Source organism: Colias philodice, chromosome 13 (genome assembly GCF_061535455.1).
Source record: "Colias philodice isolate Cphi_HAF_F1 chromosome 13, ilColPhil1 Martin Lab GWU primary, whole genome shotgun sequence".
Taxonomy (NCBI): domain Eukaryota; kingdom Metazoa; phylum Arthropoda; class Insecta; order Lepidoptera; family Pieridae; genus Colias; species Colias philodice.
Genome location: NC_143098.1, coordinates 7,995,379 through 8,009,146, shown reverse-complemented (window position 1 = coordinate 8,009,146; position 13,768 = coordinate 7,995,379). Strand labels below are relative to the sequence as shown.

Genomic DNA, 13,768 nt, shown 5'->3' with positions numbered 1-13,768 from the left:
ATGCTTAAATCTTTAAAACTACGCAACGGGATTGATGGGGTTTTTTGTAATAGATAGAGTGATTCAAGAGGAAGGTTTTAGTACCTATATAATTTATTAGGTTTTAGACAAAGCGGGCGAAGCCGCGGGCGGAAAGCTAGTATTGAATAAAGAGAAGGAAAAAATAAATTATATACGATAGTTAAATAGTTTCTATAACGTTTATTAACAAAATTTTACCTAAAATCACTGTTTTATTTCATAGGTGGGGTGGAGAACATCATACTACACTCAGTTTCTGTTCGAAGTTTTCAAAGATAACATTAGTAGATAGGTTGTTAATAAAATTGCACTGGGTTTCTTTGCATTGCTCTAACAAACATTTTGGAGATATCTGAAACAATTAAAAGTTATTGGTTAGGTAAAATATTGAAAATAGAGAATCATATATTTAATAAACCGACTTCAAATAAGGAGGAGGTTCTCAATTCGACCGTAAGGTATACACTATACATATAATATTTTTGTTGCTTCACATTTTTCACTACCTACAAAAATTATTTGACAACTCGTATCAACTCTTGCTTCTCCATAGATAGATTTAAGTTCAGTTTGTTCCTACACTAAAAAAAATACCTTGTAGAGAAAATGTAGTACGTTTCTGAAGTCAAAGAAGGAAATATGCAATTTTTCCGTCGACCGCAACCAATTTATTGGACTTGTTTACGTTTATCCATCTTTATAACCAAGGAATGTGGGTGTAAAACGTAGCAACGTGTAAAAATATTTTTTGTATCAATCTAAACTGATATCAATCCAACTGATATCCACAATACAATGAAAATGTTTGCCAAATTTTGGTTTATGCGATTGCGTCAAACTTTCCCCTGAGTGTTTTCTTAAAAAATGCTTACAAACATTTTACTCAACCTATTTCTAAAAATATTAATTAACTTAGTAGAAATCCTCATAATAAATATTCATAATTATGTGTTCAAAAACAAAAAACATTCTCCTATGATCCTATCCTTCACTCACTATTCAATGGAACGGAAGATGCGACATGGCTGTAGAGACCAGGCTAACGACCGACAACTTTGTAAATTGATCATTATAAATACATAAATAATCCTTATTACTTCGAAACTAGAAAAATGGGTGTCTTAACGCGTTTAAAATTACTGTAATAATTACATTCTTCGACTTCACGTCTTCAAAGTTAAATCCCATATAGAAGGCGGATTCTTTCAGCTGCTTCAAGGATTTTAAGCGATACCGAGGATTCCGCTCCAGTAGTCGCAAAAGCAACGGACGCGCTGCTTTCGATATGTGATCAGCACTTTTTGGTAAAGCACCTGGTACAAGAGGTTCATTTGATACCCTAAAAAAGAACATAAGTTAAAAACCATGTATTGTGATAAATATGTTGGCTAATTTATTTATGTATACTTATTGCTCTATAACTTAACTAAGAATTACTAACAAATTATAAGATACTAGCGGTCCGCCCCGGCTTCGCCTGTGGTACATATTTCGCAATAAAAAGTGGCCTATGTCCTTTCTCGGGTATCAAAATATCTCTAAACTAAATTTCATGCAAATTGGTTCAGTAGTTAAGGCGTGATTGAGTAACAGACAGACAGACAGAGTTACTTTCGCATTTATAATATTAGTAGGTTTGGATTAAAGCAAATGGCGGTCTTATCGCTAAATAGCGATTTCCTACAGACAACCAGATATACGGAAAGAAATTACTTAGAGAATGAGGATTATTATAATTTTGTAAGGTACCACCAGGTTCCATATTTTTTATTAAAACGAAAGAAATAAAATATTCCATACTAATATTATAAATGCGAAAGTAACTATGTCTGTCTGTCTGTTACTCAATCACGCCTAAACTACTGAACCAATTTTCATGAAATTTGGTATGGAGATATTTTGATACCCGAGAAAGTACATAGGATACTTTTTATCCCGGGAAAATGACGCAATCCCGGAAATCCCACGGAAACGGGAAGTATGCGGGTTTTTCTTTGACTGCGCGGGCGAAGCCGAGGGCGGAAGTAAAGTATATATATTGTTTATAATAAAAGTTTGAAAATAAGTTTCACTCACCTCCCTTCGGCCTCAACTGAGTCAGTAGTTTCATCATTTTCCTCCTTCTTAGCAATTGCTGGTACTGAAAACTGATATTGATTTTTGAGAAAAGAAATGTGTGTTACTTATACTAATCATTATACCTATCATAAAACCTTACATAAAAGTATAATTAAAACAACCCAGATGGGTTTCTTATAAAAACTAATTAATTAACGATATAAACCTGTAGGTTATAAATATTTTATAAGGCCATTTTCAAACAAGGCGGCTATGGCGACTATATTATATTTATACTAGCGACCCGCCCCGGCTTCGCACGGGTGCAATGCTGATACTAAATACACTACAGAAAAACTGTGAACGTTGTACATATATAAAAACATAGCGGCCCGCTACGGCTTCGCACGGGTATAAAATAGATAGCCGGGCGGCCGGCCGGTACCGCCGCAAACTCTACGTCCCGCAATTTTTAAATCTGTAATATCTTCGAAAATATTCACTTAAATCATACGGTGTAAAGGGCCATATAGATCTATATTAAATGAACAATGTATTCAAGGTATTTAATTGGTTAAGGATTAATGCTGTATTGGTTAAAATCGCTTCGAAAATTAGCCATTATTTGTCGTAAAAAGTAAATGACAAAAAAAAGTTATTGTGGGTTATCCATAAGAGATAGACATATACCATCGCGGACTTTTCTGTAGACCTTTTCAATGTGTATAATACTTAGTACATTATTTTGATAAAACTCGTAGGGTTCAGCCTGCGTTTGCAATGTAAGCGGAAAAAATGTATTTTTTACGACATCACATTAGAAATCTCAAAAATAACAGTACTTCTCCACTATTTAATGGATGTTATTATACATATACACCTTCCTCTTGAATAACTCTATCTATTAAAAAAAACCGCATCAAAATCCGTTACGTAGTTTCAAAGATTTAAGCGTACAAAGGGACATAGGGACATAGGGACAGGGAAAGCGACTTTGTTTTATACTATGTAGTGATGATAGTGAAGTGATAGTCGCCATAGCCGCATATATTTATTTCGGTTGTTTTTAATTTTTCAGAAACAATACTAACAATATCTTATGACTGGATTATACGAGTGTCAGGTTCCAAAAAGTTCCTTACCAAAAATGCCTTACTCCTAGTCCTACGGAAAAACTCTTAGGATAAGTAGGTACCTTTCTTTACAGTACATAACTTTAATTAATAAAAAAGAATCTAATCACTAAAGCCTTTTTTTCACTTCCGCCGGTTTGTCAATTTTTCCAATTTTTACATGCCATAGTTGTCCGTTGTATCCACAGAGTTGTAGTCAATTAGTCAATTAAGAAAGTTAATTAAAATATGAGACAAATTTGTTTATGTATTATTATGCTTCACAATCACACCTTAAACTTCAGTTACACCTATAATAATTTATTTCAATACAGCTAGGACATAAGGACTCGTGTGTTTTAGTCCTTACAAAATAAAAGTGTAAAAACTCCAGATTACCGTTGTATTACAGCCTTGCTCGATGAGAAAATGGTAATCTTCAAGTCATATAGCGGCAAAAACACGTAGGCTCGGTCTTGTGATAGTAATGTAATATTGCATTAACATTCTCAAATTATATATGAGCCGTGGGATAATTACAAAAGCTGGATCACTGTTATAATCCTAGCTAGTGATGCGACTGACCGCGGCGTAAGTATATAGTACGCTAAAGATTGACCCCCTGTATCTAGTTGAACGTGAATTTAATAAATACAATCTTAACTACGTCAATAAGTCTGATGACCGCAGTCCAAAATGGATGTTGTTTAATGACTGCTTATTACACTAGTTTTATAAATATGGCGATGTATACGGGAAGTAACGGTAGTGATTTCCATGAAATAATATTTTTTCCTTCTCTGATTGTTCCTTTATATTGACGTATGCTTTAAATTTATTATATAAATTTCCGTTTCCAGACTGCTGTCTCATATAAATTTTGTCAAAATATCCCCAAAAACTTTTTACAGCTTTGTTATTAACATTAAAGTTGTTATCTATATCTATATCGCAAAATTATGAACAAAAAGCTCTACAAAATATTCCTCGCTATTTTGTAACATCACTATAATCTAATTAGCGTCGCTCCCGAATTTAATAATTTACAACACTCGTTGATAGGCGTTAAAAATCGTCGTACGCTTTTTGCATGCGTTAGTCTACTCTCTATGGTGAGACGGCCGACATCGTTACCTGTCTGCATGCTTCGTGTTATCAAAGAAAAAAAGCGCCCCTCGACCATCTAAAAATAGGTAGCCTGCCCCTTAATTGTGCACTTGGAATTTGCAGCACGTTTTAAGTTTAACGATTGCGAGTTCATCGAGATAAATGCACCTTAACGTGGGGGCGGGGTAATGGTTAGCGAAGATTGTGATGTTAGAGTGTTATACATTACACACATCGGCTAATATGTTAAAGAACGGAAACCACATCACGTCCGTCGAACATCGGGCATCTAGCTATAGTGAATTTTAAAAGGATAACATTTGAATTTTACGGGAATAATATACTGGTAACTGGCACAGACAGATGATATGCACGCAGGTGTGCAAACGTACATAATAAGTAAAGCTCGAACACACGATCAAGATAAAATAGCTGAATTTATTTAAGATCCAAATCAAAATTGATGTTGAATTAACGAGACCTCACGCATATAGTTTTATATTATGTAGATACCTACCTAACATAATACAAATATGTAGAGCAATCACTGCAGGGCTTATATTACCTTAAAAATAATATAAAATGAATCTCTCCCTCAACAATTAGGCATATAAAACACATATTAAACAATTATAAATATATTCTTTATATAGGTAGTAAGATAATAAAAGTTAAATAATAAAAGAAAATATCAGAAATTACATGTATAAGCTCCATTTGCTAGATGCCGTAGAGCGATATGCACATTTTCTACGGAACATTAATGTTATCTTAAAATGTACAATGTACATTATGAGCTCATTTAATAATAATCAAATGTATATTAAATTTTTAACATCATTAATTATTATGCATTAAAAGTTCCCGTATAAAAACGTCGTGTACTAACACCCTTAACGCACCCAGTAACACACTGTTTGATATTCAATAAAAGTTTTTGCACTACATTCGCTCATTAGTAATTTTAAGGGATTCGGAAACGCTAAAAAATCGATTTTATTACAATTTTATGTGAGGTTGAATATTTACCTTTTAAGTGCCGACCGCGACATAGCGCCGATAAATTAAGAGGTGACCGTTAGAGCGTTTTCACATTATCCGATCCGATATCGGATATCGGACGCCGATAGCCGATATCCGATATCGGATACAATTTGCCCTTTCACATTGTCCGATAAAATCGTTCCGATATCATCATGAGTGCTGCCAGAAATTTTTAGAGAAAACTAAACTAAATTGCCAGTTGATAAAAAAAGGTGTAATTAAAAAAAATCAAATGGAAATCATAGTTAAGTAACTACGATAAAGAAAAACAACTTCAAAAAAGAAAAGTAAAATGTTTATTTAGATGTGCTATTTACTAAATAGTTTTGTTTGATATCGGTCATTTGTATAACATAATATACTTATGTTAACACAATATAAATTAAATAAATTTATATCAATACCTACTACAACCTAGTATTAATTAATAGTTTTAGTAATACCATGGACGAATATAATTTATATTTGTCTATGGTAATACATATTAGTAAATACCTTTCAAAATCTATTAAATGTATTTTTAGCAAGACGTACTAGTCATTTAGTCATTTTTTCACTACATACATTTATAAAAGTTCATGTAGTACCTATGATAAATTTATTAAGTGATACAATCTTTGTTCACATTTTCTTTTCTTTTTCTTATTACACTGTAATATCCTAAAATAATATTGTCACTCCTTCAAATATATTTGTAATATGATTGTTGTAATTTCCTGTAAGTAAAGATACATAAATTATTTTATTGTCATAAACAATTATTTTAGAATTAAGAGTTTTCAAACTTTGTATTCTTTGTTGTAAATTCAAAATAAAAATAAAATCGGTGTGAAATCTCCTCCTTTTTTTGAAGTCGGTTAAAAACAAAGCACTCAATGACAACAATACAATAAACAGCACAACCAACATCCGAGTAGGAGGAGGAGCAAGGCAGAATGAGATAAAATAAAGATGATAGACACTAATGTTTTCGAAGATAGATATTTGAATTTAAGAATGCAATATATTTTTGTTTACTTCAGTTCAGCCAATAGTCGTATATTTTAATACGGCAAATAAAAATACCTGCCGTATAAATCGTATTTTAAATGCCTATAAATACTTAAATGTGTGTTTTCTTAATAAAAAAAGGTTTCTTTTAATAGAAAGGGTTTTAGGTTAAAAGCAAAGAATTTTTTTAAAGATTGAGCGCCCTATAAGACTGAAAATACACAAACTAGTGCTTTTTTGCTGTTGGTATACTGCCTTTTCGAAAATTGAGTTGGCAACACTGAACATTATCGTCCGATAGCCACTGGGAATATCGGTGTCGGCTCCGATATCCGATATCGGACCGGACAATGTGAAAGACAGGCACATATTTCATACATTTTACTTCCCTCCGATATCGGATATCGGCTATCGGCTTCCGATATCCGATATCGGATCGGATAATGTGAAAACGCTCTTAGAATTAGCACTCCGATGCTCTGACTACTAATCACGTGTTATCTTTATCACAATGAATTTTTACATTTAGATCTTGTAGTAGAATAAGAATTGGTCACGATTATACCGCAATTGTGAATAAAAAGTAGACTCGTTATATGAATTAGGTACTTAAGTAGTTTTCCAATCGTATGCGCAGAATAAAGCCGGTCAATTGTATGTGTACAATTTGAATAAAAATATTGTGTAGATTGGTACTTTTTTTATACAATTCTTGATAATTTATTACCTATCGGTTTTAGCTTTTAACCAGTATTGCATTAAATAATGATCCGTATAAAAAAGTTCATAAAAATATGCATAGTTAGGTTATCCTATTTTGAGAAGTCATTGTTAAACTCTAAGGTTAAACCACAGAGGTTAAACTTATCAAAAACATATAATCGATGACGAATTTTGATACACTTCTACAACAATTACCTACGTGTGTAATTTTATTGTGATAGGGAAACGATATTGAATTATATGAATTTATAGGATAGTTATCTTTTGTGCCCTTTAACTGCATTACGGGCAGAAGTCGGCATTATGAGTCAATTTCCGGAACGAGTCAGCAAAACTTCAAGTAAACGGCAGGATGGTCGTTAAAACATTTTTAGACACGTTTTACCTCATTGCATCTTCACAAGGTTAAAGTAATAAACAAAAAGACTACACAAAAATAATATTTTGTCTAAAATATTAGTAGTAACCGTGAATATAAGGTCATTGCTTGTGAGGCTCGTATTTTTTTATAGTATTCAGGAGATTTTTTAATTATTGTATGTTGCAAAATTCAATTTAGTTTTTATTTCTATGACTCTATATGCCGGAAATCTTGGAACAGTTCATTTAAACTCACTGTACGGTACGAAGAAAACGAGTGGTTTTGAAATAAATATTAATAGGTGGTCTGATATTATCTTGAGTCTTTCTAAAGAAATACCATCGCATCAGATAATATTACACCTGACATTGGACAATGACTGTTATATTCGTAATTTGTTTCTTGTATTCCTATAGCATTTATAAATAGAATCTCATTTCAGTAGTGGATATTATTTCGATATTATGTTGTGTTTACAACCTAGAGACTGAGTTGCTATCCTGTTGGAGCCTAGAAATGAATAAACAGTATTGTTTTGGCACGGATTATATTGATCACTTAAAAATTACCATTCGACCCAGTTTCTTACCGTAATCGTATCCTTTTATTCATATAATTTTAACAATCATTTTATTAAATCCAGTTTCGTGTTTAAACCATAGCTACAATGACAATAAAACTACCTAATGAATGCAAAAATATAATTAAAAATGTCCAGCCCTACGATTATTCAGTCGTATTTATCTTATGGATGAAGTAACTCTATCATATGTTACGTGGATTAAAATGTGGCAAATGGTACATTTCAATTTACATTAGGCCTGTTTAGTTGATCCTTATCAATGACGATCTTGAAATTTCGTAAAATTTCTTCCGCTGACCTTTGTAATATATTTAGCATATATACATTATACATTATTTATATCGCAATTCTAAGGCGACAAGTATATAAAAGAACTATTTAATTTTTGATTGCGTTGGATTGTGTGACAGTCAATTTAATATTTCATCTGTTATAAATAACCTTGAATTGATCGATGATGGTAGTGTTATTGTGAAACTACCACAATGTGTTTTTTACAAAGCAATCTCATACGTGATTTTAATTATCTTCTGAAACAACAACATCGTTTTTTCATTTTAGTCTTGCGGTTTACTTTGCTTACTTAGAAAAAAGAAAGAAAAATACTTCAATAAAGAATTAAAGATACGAATGATCTTTTAGCATCCTAGAATTATTTTGGAATTCATCATCTATATTCTAATGAAACTAAAATGGAATGAAAATGCTATAAAAATGAAACAGTTACATTAATTCCATATCTATTTTAAACGTTTTATCTAGATAATATAAATGGCGGAGGCGTCTTAAAAGAAGTATTATCTATACATATAATAAAATCGTAGGAAAGTCAAAACTGTACATTGAATATTTTTTTAAAAGAATACATAATCCATGATCTATAATCGATATAGAAGCCAAAAACATAGTTTTTAGAATTTTTGTCTGTTTGTCTGTTTGTCTGTTTGTCTGTATGTTTGTCCAGGCTAATCTCGAAAAGTACTGCATAGATTGACTTCAAATTTTGCATGAATATTACTAACAGGTCGGGTGAGGCTTTTTTAAACATATTATCATGCTATCACCTCCGGGGGAGGAGCTGTGAACCTTTTTTTTTCTTACGTATTCCGTGTATTACGACAGCGTACAATCTAAAGACTCATGTTTAAATGTTGGTTTAGGGTAAGCCATGCTATTATCTAGCTTTACACAATAAAAACTATGTCATTTACGTAATTTGGGCAGAGAATCAGTTTAATGAATTTATTAGTATACAAATTTGAAACAGCGCCATCTATGAGATTTCGTAAAAATCAAATCAATTTACATGTTAACACTACTGAACACAATGTTAAAAATTAATAATTTAAATATAATTATGTTATTTATTTATTTAACTCTTTAACCCATATCTTCCCTTCCCTATAAGGTGCGCCTTATAATTCGTGTGAATATACTACATTTTTAAAAGTGAGGGTAGATGTTTATTATTTTAAGTCAAACTAGACACCATTACAGTTAATCTAATATTGATTGTGTTCATTGGTTACATTTTTAAAAATCTTCGTGTTTTAAAAATTCGATAACGAGGCGGGACTCGAACCAGCATTCTTTAGTGGTCGAATTTTTTCTATTCTTTATAAATTTATTGTTTATGGATTTATATTTATAAACAATAATACAAAAAGGTTAGTTCGTTGATAATTATTATTCCTTCATCATTTACATGTTGTAAGTAAAAATATACTTTGACTGTTAATACTTTTGTTCAGTATTTACCTGTATGATTATTGCTTGGTAATTAATATATTTTCATGTCGTATACCTAATTAAAAACATAAGTTTGATGTGAAACTAGCTGGATTTATTTTTACACACTCACAGTCTTATATTTTGTGTTAATGTTAAAATAGTATTAATAGTGTAAATCATAATATTTTTTCACAATTAAAAATATTTCCTTTTTTTGATGGTGTTGGCATCGAATTAAACCGCGCTGTCGTTTCGTTCACAAAAAGTGGAGTTATGAGGACCGAATATGTAGCCGCCTCAACTTACGGAAACGAGAGTAACCTGCGTTGTCTGTTAGTTATTGTATAGTCGAATTTAACGTTACATGGAAATTGGCATCTAATTATATGTATAATACTTATATTAAATCTGTAGAGGTCAATTCTGTACATGAAATATATTTCCTAAATAACTATCACGAGGTGATTAGGGATCGACACTGACGCCAAAAATTTTTGTCCGTCTGTCTGTCTGTATAACCGTTATAGAAACAAAAACTACTCGACGGATTTAAACGAAACTTGGTACAATTATTTTTCATATTCGTGAGCAGAGCAGTAACTCCATTTTTAAGCTTTCGTCGCGTGTGCAACCTTAAGGGTTAAAGCTACACAGAAATCAAGTATGAAAGAAATGTTCTCCATATTATATAAAAAATATCTCCCGACATCATAATTAATGTCTATCTTTTATGGTTGAGCTTAGGAGTTCAAAGCTTTCTGATTATATTTGTCTACTAGCTGTGCCCGCGACTTCGTCCGCGTGGAATAGTGACTATGGGACCTATGACCATGGGCTCAGGGTGGGGCAACAATAATTGTTTTTATTTTCATGCTTCCACTCCCACGCCCACTCCCAGGCCCACGCCAACGCCCACGCCCACTCCCCTTCACAATTGGTACCTACCAGATCAAAGCCAGGGTAAGCGCCCCACCCAGCCCCACCGTGGCTACGCCCATGCTGAATTACTACTTAACATACAATTATTGAGTAAATACGTACTACCATAAAATATAATTAAAAGAATTGTTATTAAAATTTCTTACTAAACTGAGCTAAAAAACTTACGCACCAACTTATTAAAGAAAATCAAGAAATGAAATGCCTAACCTATACCAAATAGTTACTACATAATATTGTAATTAAAAATTATGATTAGTATATAATATCGAAAATCAAAAAAGAAATGCCTAACTAATTCTACGTAAAATTTCTTTTAAATTATGTCATATTATTTTTTAGGAACCAGGGGGGGAGAGGAGCAAATTCTATTTCCTTCCTTTCTTAAATTGATGTTTTTAATAATGTATGGTGTAGCCACTGATCAGCTTAATCGATACTCAATTTTTATCAAATCCAGCAACAAATCCAAATTAGATGTTTCCTGTCTCACGCACGTAACTAAAGGCTGAAGAGAGAGAGACGTAACTTAACCGTTTAGACGAAGAAAAGTGTATAGAAAAAGGAATAAATAATTTCATAAACTTCCCAACGATCTTTAAAAATAAATTATTATATCATTTTTTTCATTCCCACTTTTACCCCTATGTAGGTATAATAAGTGGATGAACCGATTTCGATACAATTTATCTAAGAACCAGCGTCGGAAAATATGCTGCCTAACAAAAAAAAGCCGCATCTAATTCGGTTTACCTGTTAGCCAGCTACGGTGCCATAGACAGACACACACACACACACACAGAAATACATAGCAGTCAAACACATAACACCCGTCTTTTTGCGTCGGGGGTTAAAAATATAATACGACATAATTTAAAGGACATTTTGTGTGGAAAATTTACCTATTAGAAGTAACCATAATGTTAATTTGACCCCGCCCCCCCTACTACCTCAGCTTACCCCCAAACCCTTGGGGAATTTTGATATGATCATCTGGACATGAAAAGGAATAACTGTAGCGTATAACAGATAAATTACGTTTTATCGTACACTGTACAGTGTACAATAGAATGCCTTAGCAAATGTTCGCCGTGATTACTTATAAATTGTCATAACTTTTTTATTTATGAACCGATTGACATGAAATAAACACTAACTGTTAAATGAACATTACCACAATACATAAGTGAAATCCGCATCTAAATCGGATAAGCCGTTTCTGAGATTAGCGTGCACAAACATACAGACAAAAAAATTTTTAACTACAGTTTTGGGTTCAAGATCGATTTAATAATAACACCTGCTAATTTTTTTCTAGATATTTTCATTGTACAGACATCGCTTTTCCACAATTTTATTATATGTATTGATGATGATGATGATTGATGATTATAACACTCTCAGTCCGTTTTAACTTAATTTTTATTTACTCGCATCAGTGCCACCTAAAAAATCTTTATATCGAAATTCGAGCAAAGCTAAGAAAATGAGAAATAAGAGTTCTCAAGGATCGTTAGAGGTAAGAGGCTTACTATTGACCGAAAACAACATATTGTGTTATGCCGAGAACCTGAAACCGCTTCACAACGAGAATTGCGGCTCACAGCTGCGCCGCGCCGCGAACGGCATGTACTATCCTGTGAGACCGAAACCTTCACTGAGAGGGTATAACGTCTCACAGCTGATCGGCCCGTCTTACTGTAGACAGATTTCGACAGTCTTAATGACTTAAGAGGTAAACATAGAAGATCAATCTACGAATTCGGTGGTGTGGTCCGACCATAGAAATCTAAATAACAAGACACATAGAAGGGCTATAATGTCATAATTCGTATGAAAACCGCTGTCGCCAAAATCAACACATTCAAACCGAAAGCTAAACAGTACACACAAGTAAACTATGCCTTTTATTGGACAGCTTGATTTTAGTGAAAACTAACTTATCTATTAAATTAAGCATTTGAATATGTATCCTAACGCACGAATTTACGGTTTATTTTAGAATAACATCCCTAAGTATATGAGACTTTTTGCTCCAATACGAACAAACGTGATAATAAGAATGGTCGACTGTGTCATTCATTGTTATTTCGATTACTATGGTGACACTCGTAATACTTGTAAATATTCTATAATTTTAAGGAAAAACGGCATTATTTCTAAAAAAAAATATTTTCCGATGAAATATTATTCCTTTATAAGTATAATTACAACTTGTGGAAGAATTTCCGCAATGGGAATTGCTGAAACACACCATGTATACACTCATACGTCTCCAGAGCAACTGAACAGTGACGAATGCACTGGTGATGTGCAAATCACCTGAGTGGCGACAAGGTCACGCACGCTTACGACTTCTAGTGTCTTGTTATTTAGATTTCTATGGGTCCGACAAATATAAAAGTGGGTTTGATTATAACCTCACAATTGATTACAGATCATCTTCTGTATAGGCGATATTAACGTAGTATGTTCTTTTTGTAATGCTTTAAAGAGGAGTAAGGAGTCGGCTTTCGTTTGAAGATACACCAGAACCTTTGAAATCACTACTTTTAGAGGAACATGTGCAATCTAAACAGTTCTTAGACAATATTCGCTCTTATAGTAGTGCGTTTTAAATGATCCTTTGGTGCTCAACAATTATCAGAGGATCCTTTCATGCTTACTTTTAAGATACAAGGTCAAGTTTATCATTTGATAGGATCCCTTTTGCCTGAAGGCCAACCTAAGTTTCTTCAAATATATTTTGTATTCGACTACAACGAATAGTCGAATACAAGAAATCAATATTTCTCGAATTTAAAATATTACAATTTTTCCTACAGTAGGGCGACGAATGTATTTTCTCATAGTAACGGAGGGGAACTCGCAGGGGGTCAAGTGACGCGGGCCACGTACCACAAACATGCTTAGTTTGTTGTACCGAGCGCGAAAGAAAGTCATCGTGTTTTTAGTAAAATTACTATGTAAACTAACGTAATTTAATACTTAGGTACATATTATATAATGATGCGCTCAAACTGTTAATCTACATTTAATTTAGATTATTATTTGAATTACTAAGTAATGTAGAATTTAAATCAAATTCACTCATGTTTT

General features: G+C 32.7%; 1 protein-coding gene across 1 annotated transcript in view; it reads right to left on the bottom strand.

Annotated features, from left to right (window-relative positions):
• Positions 1-188: 188 nt before the first annotated feature.
• Positions 189-13,768, bottom strand: part of S6KL (ribosomal protein S6 kinase like) — a 57,926-nt gene continuing 44,346 nt past the window's right edge. Inside the window, exons 8-10 of the mRNA XM_089702619.1 lie at positions 2,098-2,168; positions 1,174-1,360; positions 189-373 (exon numbers count right to left, since the gene is read on the bottom strand). Coding sequence (XP_089558745.1) covers positions 260-373; positions 1,174-1,360; positions 2,098-2,168 — 372 coding nt within the window. The 3' untranslated portion in view covers positions 189-259. The remainder of the gene's footprint in view (positions 374-1,173; positions 1,361-2,097; positions 2,169-13,768) is intronic.